This window comes from Kickxella alabastrina (genome assembly GCF_025024165.1).
Source record: "Kickxella alabastrina strain RSA 675 chromosome Unknown BX661scaffold_8, whole genome shotgun sequence".
Lineage (NCBI taxonomy): Eukaryota > Fungi > Kickxellomycota > Kickxellomycetes > Kickxellales > Kickxellaceae > Kickxella > Kickxella alabastrina.
Genome location: NW_026251479.1, coordinates 364,936 through 379,417, shown reverse-complemented (window position 1 = coordinate 379,417; position 14,482 = coordinate 364,936). Strand labels below are relative to the sequence as shown.

Genomic DNA, 14,482 nt, shown 5'->3' with positions numbered 1-14,482 from the left:
GACTATTTTACGGAGAACCCGATGACGAAAGTGCTCTCTTTTATTTTTATTTTATTTTTGCGAAAAGTTGAGATTACCACGCTCACGCTCACGTACACACGCACACTCACGCTCTCTGTAGACTGAGTAATTTAACATCATAACTCTCCTATACCTAAAAAACACGGGGGAATATTGTTCTGGTGATGGATCCAGCTACTCACCCGTGTCATTACTATAGGTTTTTTTATTAAAAAATAGAGACAAAGGAAGCGAGATTCAAGATTCGAAACCTATTGTCCGTTTGAGCACTGCGTCACAATGGCCCATGTATGCATTCCTCAAGAGTACAGCAAATCCTACGCTTGGAAGGACCCGGGTTCACTCACTCATTCTCTTGACTTTATTTTCTTCTAACGTATGAAACAAAAAAATCGCACTGAAAAGAAAAGGATAGAAAAATAATATTAGGAAAAGGGGATGAGAGAGAGAGAAAAAAGTCAATATGCGGAATGTGAGTGCAACACTGTCGCCGTCTAAGCCAAAACAAAAACAAAATAAAACAAAGCAAATAGGCAAGCCATTTCTTATGTCCGCGACTACATGCCTCAGAGGAAATATTGGCCACCAATGCCGCCGCTGCCACCGCCTCCCATCGATCCGGGTATCCGCGGCGGCACAATTCTCTCCTTATCAGGCACAGCCTGGAAGATCTGGAACGAGTCATCAGTGACATCCAAGTCCTCTTCAATCCTGAGTATGCTAGCTACGTTGCCGCACCGATAACAGTAGTTCGGAGCACTCCACACAGTGACGAGGTTGCGCTCGGGAAACATAAACTTATATCCTTCTTGCACAAGCTGATGGGCGCGCGCCAGCAGCGTCAGACCATTGACGTGGTTGAACTCCTCGGTGACCCGGGCACCAAACAGCCACCCGGCACCGCGCGGGCTCACCGCCCAGCTGTCAATATCTTCGGGATCTGACCACATCAGGTCGCAGAAGGGCCCCTCATGTGGAATCTCCTGGCACCTCTGAATCGTCCGCATCTGGTCCAACGTCCGCAAATCTGGCGACAGTCCTCCGTGCACACACAGGACCCGCCCATCCACTATGGCCGCCAGAGTCAAGTAGTCAAACACCTGACAGCAGTACTTCCACACATTGGCGTTACCGTACTTCATATTGCACTCATCATAGAACCCATACACTTGTGTGATTTGCCGGCTCTCGTGGTTGCCACGCAGGAGCGTGATTTTGTCCGGCCACTGCGCCTTCAGGCACATGAGCAGCGTGAACGTCTCTAAGCTGTAGTACCCGCGGTCGACAAAGTCGCCCATAAAAATGTAGTTTGTCTCGGGTGGCTCGCCGCCTACGCGCAGCAGCTTCAGCACGTCGTAGAATTGCCCGTGGATATCGCCGCACACCGTCACCGGCGACTGCACTGGTTGGACGTTCGACTCTTCCATCAGAAGCTCCTTGACGCGCTCACAGAGTTTCTTCACGTCCGCTTCAGAAAGACAGTCGCATTTGCGGACGGTCTCAAGCCATTCAACAGGTCCGGCCATGGTTCTTACTCTAATTTTTTATTATGTTGACCGCGTGCTCCTGACTGCTTGTGTTTACGATTAAAAAGGACCTCGTCAAAAATGGATTCTAGTTTAGATTGGACGCGTAAATAAAATACAAATTTACAAGTAAAGGAATGCAAATCAAAGCAAGGGAAAATTGGCGAGAGAGAGAGAGAAAGAGAGAGAGAAAAATAAATAGTACCAATTTGCTTTCTTGAAGCTCCTAAATTATGTTTTTTTGAGCGGCAGGACCGCCACTACGCAAAGGTTATTCAAAAAGTTTAATAAAAATCGGGCAGACCAACAACAGTGTCCCATTTTCCTCGTGATTCAAACATTTGTTTTTGATTTGCATAATTTCAAAGTCAAACCTGCAAAAAAAATAGGTGTAACTTATTTTGATTTTTTGCCAAAGACTTTAATTCACGAATATATAAATATATTACAAGGCTCAGAAAGTTCTATTCCAAACTCGCAAAATCCCTAATTCTGAAAACGACAGAACCCTGTACCATTTAACAAAGATGTCTGCAATAATAAAGTTGGCCAAATTTTATGGCAACTTTAAAGCCTTGTATTTTTATCATAACCAAGAAAGTCTATAAACTGCCTTTTAAAAAAGCGCAGTCATGCTTTCTTAATTTTCTGTTTTGCCTGGAGGGGGTACCCTTTATTATTTAAGTATATTGTATTAACTTGGTTGATTTCATTAACCCAATCAGATAGAACAGAGGTCAAGTAGTCGATGCTGGGGCGATTAAAAATATATAGCTTATAAAGTTTATCCAATACCCGTTTCACAACTTTCTAAACACAAGCAATACACTAGTAAAATGTATTTCGGAATTTCCAGCCGTTTATAGCAAAATTTCAGATTTTTAAGCAGGGGTTTCCAAAAACCCGTTTCCCCTAGTTTTTTTAGCCTAAATATCAGAAAGTCCAAAATTTTGAAAATGCAGGGAAGTATTTAAGGTTTGCGTCTGACTGATGCTTTGGTTATGGGTTAAGTCTGACGCTTGACGATGTAGTTTTATATTCATCCAATTCTGTTGCAGCCGCAACCGCTGCCGCTGCCAATTCTGTCACAGCAGCTGCGGAATAGGCTGGCTGAGTGAACTCGTAAGCAGTACATCAATATCCAGTCTGCCGATAATCTCGAGCACATTGTCAGGCTGAGCGGCTGGTCGCAGGGTAAGATCGAGCGCAAAATCAGACAGAGGATGTACACAAGTTGGCCGGCAGCAGCAGCAAGCAGCAGTAGAAACAACAGCAGCAGCAGCAGCAGCAGGTGGCCGCAACAGGGTTAATACAGTTCCAGCAGTAGAAAAACCTCGCCATATTTTATGACACAGCTTGCTCCAGTGCACAATGGAAGACTGCCTGGAAACCTTTAGGGCTGACGGAACCAAAATCAAGGATGGCGAAAAAGTGCCATCAGGCAGACGGAAGTAGAATCGCGACATGGCTATGGTGCTAAACTTTCGCATCATTATTAATGCCCTGCCTAAAGGCAAAGCGTCCTCCCCATTTCTTGCGCAAAAAGGCATCGTCAGAGTCGGGTGAAGCAAGTCTACAGCGACGCCCGGGACTTTGATCAAGCCAAAGCCCAAGACCAAGTGTGTGCGCAAGAAGCAATCTGAATTGGAAGGATGTCGATTTGCAGGATACTTGTAGTCTCATTGTTTTATTTTAGTATAGCGATCATCACTTAAAATTAAAATCCAATGTTTTGCATTAAATTTTTTTGGGCGTTTAAAGATAGCATGGAGAAAACAAAGAAAGGGAAATTAATAAAAAAAAGATAGGGGAGAATAGTTTTAGATAGAGGAAAAATATAATCTGTGCAATGGGAAAAAATAAAAAAAGTACTGTTGTGTTGTTGAATCAGAGTTCGACTAATACTATCAGAGTCAAATTAAGGAGGAGTTGGTAGAAGGGCGGGTGTTGTGGCGGGGGGAAAGAGAAAAATAAACAGACTCTAACGAAGCCAATTATTTATTTCCGGTCAACAGGGGATCAACGAGGTTATCGACTGTGCCTTCTTGAGCAAAAATTCCTGGGTCAGCAGTTCCTCCATCGTCGCGCGGCTCTGGACGTCGACGCACAGGCACTCAGCCAAAAAGCCCTTAAGCTCCCGGCTCAGCGTCTCTGGGTGCTTAAGCGCCGGCGTGCCATTGGTAGCAATAAGATAGAGCGCCTTGAGCGGCTCTTCGTCAAGGTAAGGCGGCTCACTCTCGATCATTTCAATAACCATGATGCCCAGCGACCAGACGTCGACCTTGGGGCCATAGGGTTTCTGCTTGACCACCTCGGGGGCCATCCAGTAGGGGGTACCGACCATTGTTGCGCGCTTGCTGCGTTGCTCCGAGAGCTTGGCGCAGAATCCAAAATCGGTGATCTTCACCTGGCCGTCCTCGCCCAGCACACGTTGTCCGATTTGATGTCGCGGTGGATAATGTCCTGCTTATGCAGATGGTTGAGCCCCGGCATACCTCGCGACATACGGTGGCGATCTGCATCTCATCCAACTTGTTGTTGTCAATGACATCGGTCAGCGCACCGCCCTCCATGTACTCCATGACCACCCAGAGATCGGCCGAGTTTATCAGGAAGGACTCGATGTAGTTGACAATATTGGCGTGCCGAGACTCCTTCATGACCAGGATCTCGTTGACCAGCAGCTCCTTCCGCGGCTGCTTAGACAAATCCATCTGCTTAATCGCCACCAGTTCTCCATTCCTAATCGACCTGGCCATGTACACGTTCCGGATGCGCCCTGTCCGATCTTCTTACCTTGCTGTACAGCACCTTGGATCATCCCGGGACACAATCGTGCGCAGCTTGGACATGATCTGCGACTCGGTCAGCGTCGACAGGCGGACGTCCTTCTTGGGCTTTGGTGGCGGCACAATGTCGGACTTGCCAACGAGGGCGGCCAGCGCATCCTCTTTGGCTTTGGACTGTGTCTTGGTCATCTGCGCGCGGCCACCATCGCCAGCCGAAGAGGTCACGGCGCTTTCGTTTTGCCGCCACGATGATGACGACAAGTTGGCGCCGTTGCCGTTGCTGTTTCCGCCAATGGGAATGGACGTCTTGTTGTGACCCGTGAGGTGCGCAACGGACACGGACTGCCGCTTGGGCCCGGTGGTGCTACCGTTTAAGGTCATTGAGCTGCCGCTGCCGCTGCTGGTGCTAACCCTGCTCACAGACATGTTGCCCAACCCGTCTGTCACCTGTTTCCGCAGCTGTGCCTCCTTGATGGCATCGGCCTGTTCTTGGAATGCTAAAGTTCGACGGCATCTCAGGCTTCGCAGGGGGTAACGGCTTGTTAGAACCGCCGGGCGCATATCTCTACAGTATGAATGCACGTGTAAGCAAAAAATACAAATGGGTCATTGTCGTTTAGCTGATGTCTGTTCCGTTTTTTTGTATTGGATGTAGAAACCCCTCAGTGTAGGCTGTTGTGTCTTTCGAATCCACAAACCAAACCCGTCGATGAAATTTTGGACCAAGATCAGTCTATTATCGTGTCCGAAAGGCTGCAGTGACGGCCAAAACTTTAGGAGGACGACGAAGCAAAGGTTTAAAAGATAAACTGGACGCTGTGCAAACACTCAATCGGACAGAAAATGCGCCCCTCTTAGGTCATAGTCACCGTCATAAAGAGCACACACACAAAGCGAAACAGCAGTAAAAAAACACACAGCAAATGCTTACGAAAAAACTTACCGAATAGGCGCTGTCTCCGGACAGATCTGGGGGCGAAATCCGCGACGAGCCGTTTCCGACAAGCCCGGCCATCTTGTTGGTCGAGACAGACACGCCCGCGTTCCCATCGGCAGTGTTCTTTGTGTAAAACTCTAGCACGTCCAGAACAGCCTGCGGATTCTGGGCATAATCCTGCTGCGTAATGTTGGACGACTGCAATAGCTTGGCCCATTTGTCAGGTAGCCCGATGAACATTCCGCTGACTGGGTCAAAGTCGACGTGCACCTGGTGGTGGAAGTTGGACGGCGGCGAGACTCCGCTCAGAAGAGGGCACTTCTCGTATATCGAGTCCAGCCACGAGTACAGGTCGTCGTCGCTGGCGCATGGATGTAGTAGTCGCGCTCCTTTGTTTTGATTTCAATGCAATACGACTTTAGTTCAGACCGGTTTACGCCCTGCACCTCCTTGAGAAAGATCAGGGCGGTGGCTTGGACTGCTTTCTATGGTGCACAAAAAGACAAACAATCAAGCAAACAAAGCGATTTAATAAATGGTTTTGTCGTTGAGAGGACGCACTGTTTGGGCACTTTGGGCAGCCAGGCACAGATAATGTATGATAATAGGAGCACACTACACCTACTCAAAAGGGCACTGCTGAGCGCCAGAGCACCCGAGAAAGCGTGTGCATTGGTGGCTAACCAAGCACGTGCATCTGCTTATTTGGCGCATACATTTGCATAAATGCCAGCCTGTTTTTTTTCTCAGGAACGGAGATGCGCGAAATGGAGTGAGATGGAGCAAGGGGGGGTGCGTTATGTGTGCGCTCGGAAAGAAAAATCTGCCTCGTTTTGTGCATGGCAGTAATAGCAAATATAAACTGGAAAAGCTTGCAGCGGCCCTAGTAAAAAAAAAGAAAATAGCAACGCAAAAAAACATTTTTCTCTTTGTCGTGACAAGGAAAACAGGAAAGAGGGAGAAAAGGGGGGACAAGGCAGTTGCGAGCTATATCGCAGCAGACCAGGTTAACCGGGCCGGCCGGCCAGTCCTATAATAAAAATAGCATCGGGCTAGAAAATGATAAAAAAATAGCGTGCGCCGCCTCCCATCGGGACCTGCTCTCTTGGCCAGAGCCGTGCTTGAGCTGGCGAGCGGGTCCAGAACTTTGAGAAAAAAGAAGCGGAGGAGCCAGACGACACTGCAAAACGAAAACGCGTGTAGTTGTTCTGTTTGTTGCTCGGCCAAGTACGATCCCCCTCTCAAGTGACAGCTTCAGAGGCGAACGAACGCGCACCAAACCATGCCCAAGCGCCTTTTATTCGCAAGAAAAAGCGCTCAAACAACAACAAAAAAAGATGTACCAATTTTGTGGAAAATCCCCTTGCGCCGGTGGTGTGGAGACAGAGACATAGAGACACGGAGACAGAGAAAGAGTGATATACTAAGGAGGCTAGTAAACAAAACATACCTCGTTTTTGTGAAAGGAAAGCGTGCTTCGCTTCAGTACCGCCCATCGCCTAGACCACATCCACGATTCCTTCAACGAAATGTAACCGTTCTTGTAAATCCCACTGGAGCTGTCCATTTCCACAAAACAAGCCGGAGGGTTTGTATCGAAACGAAAGTTTTTTATATAAACACCTAGGTCGGTTCCGCGTGTGTGCGTTGCTAGTCTTTTTTAAATTGACGTTCCGCTATTCGTATGAGTGTTTTTTAACGTGCTATTCAAAAAATTGCCAGCCAACAATAAGAAAAAGAGTAGAAAGAGCGAGCGAGTGATTGTACGCGTTGTTGTTGGCTGAAGAAATCTAAATTAAATATAAAATAAAAACCGGTGCCAAAACCTAAAGCAGAAGAAAAGTAGGAGAGAGAAAGAACTTGAGCGACGTGTTTTTTAAAAAGAGGAAATATAAGATGCTGGGAATTAGAAGCAGATGAGCAAAAAGGGATAATAAAATAAGAAAACGCAATGTTCGAGAGATGTGCTGGCAGTTGGAAATAATAGAGAAGTACAAAAAAAAGAGCAGACAAAAGAGTAAAAATAGACGAGAAATTTTTGAGGGGCCCTTCTTCCTGGCAAAAGTTCTTTCTAGCAACTTATTTATAGAGACCATTAACAACAGAAGATACAACCCAGCTAAGGTTTTTGGCCCTAAATCTGTATGCTACTTCTTGAGGCCGGCTATATGCGCAAAAGCCGCAAAGACTTAAAGCACAAAGTCTGTCTGAAAAGCCCATCTAACGCAGGCTTATGTAGGCTTGGCAAATGCTCCCCCATGTCTTTTTCTTTTTCGCTATCTTGGACATTGCCAGGCAATTTTCTTTTTGCAAAGACGACTGTTTAAATGGCCTGATATGGCCAGAGCCAGAAGTGCTCAACTGACAGAGTATGCGTTGCAATAGAAAAAACCGACTTTTAGGCCAGTGTTCCATATGGTATGGCAGGACCGGTCCGTGTCCAAATAAAAACACGAGAGAAAATAGGTCCATTGAGTGAGATATAAAGCAAGTAAAAAACAAAACCTAAAGTTGATGAATAAGACGAGTGTTCACCACATCACCTTGCCCTCATGGGCTCTATTGCAGAACCCTAGCCACATGGCCCTATAACAAATCAAACCCAAACGCAGGGTTTTATTGTAAACGAAATGCATAAGTGGTCCCCGAGACGGTCAGCACAAAACCTTAAACCGTACTACGCTTTTTCCCTTTCCGCTTTTATTTTTTTGCATACAAAATACCTTTTTTTACTCGTCCGAATACAAATATCGCCTCTATCTGCAATATGAATACTGATATGAACAGCGCCCGGGCTGCCGTTTGGTACGCCGTCGCCCAGCTGTGCGACGAAGATGGTAACAATAACACGCGCACATTGATATGTCCTTTTCTTTCTCTTTCACATTGAAATTGATATTTTCAGCGCCGAATTTGTATGGCCTATTCATATGTAGAGTCGAAAACAGGCACAAAGTTCTCACCGACATTTGTCGATGCCCTGAGCCACGTCGTATTCTCGCAAGCAGGTAAGTGCCTAAAATTAAAGCAAAATAAGGGAGTTGCGAGAGGGAGGGATGGGTGATTTGCACACGCTAAACAACCTACCTAAAAAGGCCAATGTTTACTTTACCACCAAAATGGACCCCATCCCCCTGGCTTGACCAATGTCTTTGTAGAAACCATGGGCGCGGATCTCGAATGCTTTGCAAAGCACGCTAAGCGGGCAAAGATCTCCGTGGACGACGTAAAGGTAAACCTCACTTATTATTTACTATTTTCTGCTGGCGCGAGGTCGTCAGAGCTGTCTTGAGGGTATTGAACATCCCGAATTGCAATAACGGCGTCTTGTAATGGCACATATTAACCCAAACTAAGCACTTGAACACCGCTTTTTATCTGGACTACAAAATAGCTGTGCGCACGCAGGAACGAACATTTGGTAGGTGCTACGTGTGAGGGTCTGATCCTTGTTGGGGTTTGAAACAAAGTGCGTCTTTTTTTGAGGCAGGCAAATGAGGGTGTATTTCTAATCTATCTTTCTATACTTCCTCTTTTTTGTAGCTCGAGCTTCTTGCTGGCAAGGCCGAGCCCGGCAAAGCAAGCACCAAGAACGCCCAGAGCGCCCAGCATACCACTGACAACGAGAGGTCATAATCATAATCAATTTCATTTTTAAAATTAAGATTAAAAGTTAATTCTGCCACGGCAGATATTCGAGCCACAGTAGCAATCAAAGCTCACAGTGCCCTCGTCGCTCGCAGACGGACTATAGCCAAAGGTCAACTCCTCACCCGAGTCAATGTCCCTGGTGGAAAAGAAAGCCAGGCGGTGCAAGCGCGGATCCCGATGTTCAATAAACACCTGCCTGATCTCCATGTTCGGATCGCAAGAGTGGTTGAAAAAATGCGAAATGTTTCCGTACGTTTTCGCATCAATTGAAAAATCAGCGCTCGCGCCGTACGTGTACGCCATGTCAAGATCAAACAGATACGTGAGGCCGGCGGCCGTATCCTCAGAGCCGCGCTTCTCGGCTCCTCAAAGGTGATGACTTCGCCGACGTACTCAGCGATGAACGTGCCTTTGCCAATAAACTGAGCGGCGCGTACGCCCCAGCCTTTGAACAGGGACCGGTATATTTCGAATTTGGTTTTGGAGCCCCATTGGACAACGCGCGTCGAGCAGTTGTCGCCGCACTTGCATTTGGGCCCGCATTCCATTAGGGGCACATGGCGGTCAACTTGTACCTTGCCATTGGCATCATAGTAGCTCTCGCGCACGCAGACGCAGTTATTTCCGCATTCGCCAACGCACTCGCAGAAGTGCAATGGAGTGCATGGGCGTGGGATATCATCCGAGTAGATGTTCTTGTCAATGTATGTAAAGTTTTCAGGGCAGCCAATATCGTCGACCGTGTTGGTGATGGATATGAATTCTGCCTCGGTTTCCGGCAGCAGCATGTTGAATTTGCTCAGGTCGGCCTTGTTCTGGGCTCGGGACTGCAGGTACTCCTCGACAGAGGCTGGTGGTCCGAGAGATTGTCCTTTGAGAGCCATTGTGTGTTGTTGAGGCCGTAGCCTACCACTTGTACGTTGAACATGTGTATGTTATTGACTAATGCGTCGGACAGTATCTTTACGATCTTGGGATCCAGATCATCATCCGACTGGTATGTGTCGTTGTATGAGGGTGTTTTGTCCTCTAACTTTTTTCTCTGTTTCTCTCATTCGGTTAAACTGTGTCGATGCAGAGCGTGTTACCCTCTTTGCAATTGTCTTTTTCGGCCCACGCTTTGACATTTAGAGACTTGAATTGAACGCGCACTAAATAGTAAAGAAACGGAAAATAAACAAAAATAAATAAAAGGCCACAAAGGGCTTCTTTTTCGCCATCTTTCTTTTGCATATTTTGCGTGCGCAAAATCAACAGTAAAATCGCGCAAACAGCCAATGCCCAGCCCTCCACCTCTCTCTCCTCTCATTTTTATTTTTTTCATATTTTATTTTTATTCTTCAATCTGGATCCCAATCCTCGGACAATAATTTCGAAAGGACATAGACGAACCGCCACCACCTATTCGAATAAAAAGACGGCTTAGCTCTTACCAGGCACACGCAAACATAAACATACACCTTATCAAGAACGCGAACAGCAAGGATCTCTCCTCTCTTCACCAACTGAGACTTATTAGATACCATGTCCGACCCACTAAAGGAAATCGATGATTCTATTTACAACGATGACACCACGCTGAACACCACAGGCGGGACATACGACGCCTACGACCCCTACCAGACCGACAACCAGTGGCTGTACAACGATACGCAGACGCTGCAGATCCCGCAGGGTGGCGAGTCGGCGGGTAATGCTGCTGCTGCTACTGCTGCCGACAAGGGCAATGCTGCCAACTCTGCTGGCGGATATCTAGCAACGACAACGCTGCCAACGGAAATGACAGCAACAACAACAGCAGCAGCAATGTGCCTCAGACAGTGTCTCGCAACAAGGACGAGGGGTAAGTTGGGTTGAGCCTATTTTTTTCTCTTGTATCTTTGATGCCTTGTAAAAACCTTTCCTGTTTTTTTATCTTTTTTCTTTTGCATGCTGTGTACATATTTTTTGGGTTTTCATTTTCATTTGTTTCGAGTTTTTCATTACTGTTATTTTTTTGGTACTGTATAATTGATTCAAAACTTGCTACTAAAGAGAAGATAAATCACAAAAAGCCTTGGTTCTTGACGTTGCCTTTGGACGGCTGCTCTCATTTATTTGTGCGCACACCCTATTCTGTGCAGTTATTTTCCATCCCTTTCAATTTTCGTCGGTTTTATTTTCTAACATTTTTTATTTTTCTTTCGCGTATACTTTTTTCACTCCCTTTCTCTTGATTGAAACATCTCTCATTACCATTGTCATTCTCTCATCACCTCGCCCTACTCCTCCTTGCACTTGATCGAAACTGATTCATCGCCAGTAGCAAGCTGTTTGTTGGTGGTCTGAGCTGGGAGACGGACGAGAACAGGCTGCGCGAGTATTTCTCCAAGTATGGAACCATCATTGACTGCTCGATCATGCGCGACCAGACCACAGGGCGCCCCCGCGGCTTTGGATTTGTGACCTTTGAGAATATCGACGGAGTCAACGCCGTGCTCCAGGAGCCCACCCACACGGTGGACGGCAAGCAGATTGACCCGAAACATGCAATTCCGCGCGACAACCAAGTGTCGCAGGGCCGCAACAACTACTCCGGCGGACAACAGTCTCATGGAGGAAGTGTTGGAAACTACAACGCCAACAGTGGCGGGGACGGCGGCTATGGCAACAACAACAGCAACGGCGGCGGCCGCAACTCGTATGAGGATCCGACAAAGGATATGCGCGGCGAGAAGGTCTTTGTCGGCGGCCTGCCCCCTCGGCAACAGACGCTGATTTGAACTCAGGGTTCGCCGAGTTTGGCGTCATCACGGAGACCAAGCTGATGATGGACCGAGAGACCGGCAGATCGCGCGGCTACGGGTTCCTGCAGTTTGAGACGGAAGATGCGGCGATGCAGGCTGTCAAGATTGGAAACTCGGGTGATGGCATCATGATCCACGGCAAGCGCGTCGACGTCAAGCCCGCCGTGCGCAAGAAGCCCAGCCCAATGATGGGTGGCATGCCCGGCGCGCAGGGCAACTCGTACGGCATGATGGCAGGCATGCCCGGCTACGGCATGATGGGCATGGGTATGATGGGCATGCCCGGCTACAGCATGATGGGCATGCCTGGGTACGGCATGATGGGCGCCGGTGGGGCTGCCAGCGGCATGGACTACTCAGCGGCGATGAACTACGGCGGGTACTACGGAAACATGGCCGGTTCTATGGCGGCGGTGTCCAGGGTGACAGCTCGGGAGCCGTCGCGGGTGCCGACGGCTCTGCTGCTGCTGCTGGCGGCGGTCCAGCGGGTACTACGGCCAGATGAACATGCCTGGGGCGTACTACGGCGGCGCAGGCGCCGATGGATCGGCCATTGCTGACGGCCAGGGCGATGGCTCTGGTGGCAAGGGCGGCGACCAGTCGGGCTCCGGATACTATGACCAGAAGCAGAGCGGCGGAACGCTTAGTGGCGGGTACAACAAGAGCGCCGGGCGGCAGCACGATGGCCGCGGCAACCAGGACCGCATGGCCGTGATTCCGGCGGCCATCGCTCTTCATCGCGTCGCTATGATGGTGGGGGCGGCAGGGCCAACGATGGCGGAAACATGGGTGGGAGATCGGACAGGGATCGCCCGCGCGGTGACAACAGCGGCAATGCTGGTAACAGCGGCAGCCGGACTCGCGATGACTACCGGGGTCGAGGGGCGCTGGTGCTCGGCCTAGCCGCGACCGTGACGGCCCTGTGCGCGGATCCCACGGCGCGTCATCGTCTCGCAAGCCTGGCTACAACCCCTATTGATCGACCCTCTCTTGTTTTCGTCCTTATCGATTTTTTTTACTCTTCTCGTCTATCATACTGGCTTGTTTTATTTTTTGTTGTGAATAAATAAATAAATTCATTTGCCTTGCTTTTTTTTACTACACTCTTGTTTCAAGTTTTTTAACAGGAAAAATGCAACAAATAAAAATACAACTTGTATTTGTATTGTATTCAACTTTACAAGACGTTTCCTACGTGTCGTTCTGCGGTCCATTGCTTCCGCCGCCGCCACCACCATACTGCACAGTGACATAAGGCCCAAACCAGCGCTCGTAGCGCGCGCGCAAGCGGCGTACCTTGCGCCGGTGCTTATGCTCGTCATCTTCGTACTCCTCAATAGCATTTGCATTTGAGCCATTGACACCAGTAGAACCATTGGTTCCATTAGATCCGTTCGCGTCCATTGCTGGGCCTACAGAGGCACTGCTCGGGGGGAAAAGCTCCAAATGCGACTCATCGACGTCGTCGCCATGGCCCTCGGCCAGAATCTGGTTGGTCATCAGGTTAGCGCAACGCTCGAGACACAATGGCGGCTCAACAGTCACACTTGGGTTGATCTCCATGGAAAACATAAGGTCCGCGAGATGCAGCGTGGATTTGCTCTGGTACAGGCGGTCGCGCAGGCGCAGCCCACCAGTGGTTGGGCGCGAGTCCAGTGAAGCTCCATTGGCTGGAAAAGAAACTGCCGAGTTTTCATTGTCAGTGATAACACGAGCGTTGCTGACAGGAATTCCCAGGGCGCGGTTCGATCGCGATTTGTAAATCATATTGGACACAACGTTTTTCAAGTGACAGTCCAACGCGTACAGCAACAGTTCGCCGGAATCGCGCGTTACGCCGCCAGGCAGCCCCTGCTCCAAAGCAATGGCAACCATGCGGTAGCTCAGTGACTCGATATCAGGCGTAGACTTTGTGTCGTAGACCAGCGGCGCTGTAATGCCCTTGGCAATATCCATAGCGTATGACTGTGGTAGCTGCGACGCTGGTAATGGTAACACAACTGGTTTCATCGACCGAATCGCAGTATGCGCCTCTTCGGGGGTAATATCGGGCTTTTTCAATAATGTCTTTATCGCTCGCCTCTCAGCCTTATTCAAAGATTTGACCAGCTCCTTGACGTAGCGCCATTTGGGATCCTCCAAGAGCGCCTTTATGCTGCGTCGACTCCCGCGCCCATCGCTACCGACCAACTCGGCCTCATCCTCCAGCTTGCGCTTCTTATTGCCCTCAAATCCCTCGCTGCGCTCTCCCTCTGGTGGTGCAACCCCGCTTTGCGCATTGTGGATTGTGGCCAAGATAAACTGGTTGTGCAGTGATGCCTTTTCGCCAGATAAATATAGGTACGCGTAAAAGTCAAATTCTTGCCGATTGAGCTTGCCCTGGACAAAATCACGCAGGGCTGACCAGTAAAGAGGTCCGTCGTCGCCTAGTGCTTCAGCCAATTGCTCCTTAAGCTGTGTGAGCTGGTACCGCTCCTCTGCCTTGGCTGCCGCTGCGCTAACATTCGCCTGTGGTTGGTGCCAGACCAATTGGGCTTGCATGCTTGTTTTTGTTGGTAAATAGCCCTTTGCGCTCTTTGAGTGCCCGACCAGATAAGGATTTTATTCAAAGTTAGTTGCAAGTGTAAATTCTGAGCGATGGATTGGGGGAGAGTAATAGTCGAAATACAAATAAAATACAAAATGCACAGAAATGCCTTTCAATGAGAGCAAGGAAAAAAATACAAAACATGCGCGCTTGCAAATTAATGCTTAACCATCACGGCCCTCAAA

The 14,482-nt window shown here is 48.6% G+C and overlaps 6 protein-coding genes across 6 annotated transcripts; 2 read left to right on the top strand and 4 right to left on the bottom strand.

Annotated features, from left to right (window-relative positions):
• Window positions 1-449: 449 nt before the first annotated feature.
• On the bottom strand, window positions 450-1,770 carry BX661DRAFT_180957 (Metallo-dependent phosphatase-like protein). Its single transcript, XM_051535576.1, has one exon. It carries the CDS (start codon window positions 1,545-1,547, stop codon window positions 588-590), a length of 960 nt encoding a protein of 319 aa, XP_051392468.1. The 5' UTR covers window positions 1,548-1,770; the 3' UTR covers window positions 450-587.
• A 703-nt stretch (window positions 1,771-2,473) lies between these two features.
• Window positions 2,474-6,840, bottom strand: BX661DRAFT_193615 (kinase-like domain-containing protein; the record flags this gene model as incomplete). Its single annotated transcript, XM_051537795.1, is given in 10 exon segments — window positions 2,474-2,540; window positions 3,584-3,963; window positions 3,978-4,010; window positions 4,043-4,326; window positions 4,354-4,642; window positions 4,654-4,700; window positions 5,035-5,069; window positions 5,371-5,634; window positions 5,688-5,758; window positions 6,724-6,840. The coding sequence occupies 10 exon segments, from the start codon at window positions 6,838-6,840 to the stop codon at window positions 2,474-2,476; spliced, it is 1,587 nt and encodes a 528-aa protein (XP_051392467.1).
• Window positions 6,841-7,963: 1,123 nt separating this feature from the next.
• BX661DRAFT_96370 (kinetochore component CENP-S-domain-containing protein) lies at window positions 7,964-8,972 on the top strand. Its single transcript, XM_051539624.1, has 5 exons — window positions 7,964-8,110; window positions 8,210-8,281; window positions 8,432-8,505; window positions 8,668-8,694; window positions 8,817-8,972. The coding sequence occupies exons 1-5, from the start codon at window positions 8,041-8,043 to the stop codon at window positions 8,907-8,909; spliced, it is 336 nt and encodes a 111-aa protein (XP_051392466.1). The 5' UTR covers window positions 7,964-8,040; the 3' UTR covers window positions 8,910-8,972.
• BX661DRAFT_197728 (uncharacterized protein) lies at window positions 8,940-9,808 on the bottom strand (the record flags this gene model as incomplete). Its single annotated transcript, XM_051538164.1, has 2 exons — window positions 8,940-9,266; window positions 9,305-9,808. 2 exons carry the CDS (start codon window positions 9,806-9,808, stop codon window positions 8,940-8,942), a joined length of 831 nt encoding a protein of 276 aa, XP_051392465.1.
• A 388-nt stretch (window positions 9,809-10,196) lies between these two features.
• BX661DRAFT_180951 (uncharacterized protein) lies at window positions 10,197-12,834 on the top strand (the record flags this gene model as incomplete). Its single annotated transcript, XM_051535575.1, has 7 exons — window positions 10,197-10,614; window positions 10,647-10,767; window positions 11,230-11,641; window positions 11,704-12,089; window positions 12,196-12,356; window positions 12,410-12,586; window positions 12,827-12,834. Exons 1-7 carry the CDS (start codon window positions 10,449-10,451, stop codon window positions 12,832-12,834), a joined length of 1,431 nt encoding a protein of 476 aa, XP_051392464.1. The 5' UTR covers window positions 10,197-10,448.
• On the bottom strand, window positions 12,827-14,435 carry BX661DRAFT_96349 (transcriptional regulator of RNA polII, SAGA, subunit-domain-containing protein). The gene has a single exon (XM_051539623.1). The coding sequence runs from the start codon at window positions 14,249-14,251 to the stop codon at window positions 12,902-12,904; it is 1,350 nt and encodes a 449-aa protein (XP_051392463.1). The 5' UTR covers window positions 14,252-14,435; the 3' UTR covers window positions 12,827-12,901.
• Between the last annotated feature and the right edge of the window lie 47 nt (window positions 14,436-14,482).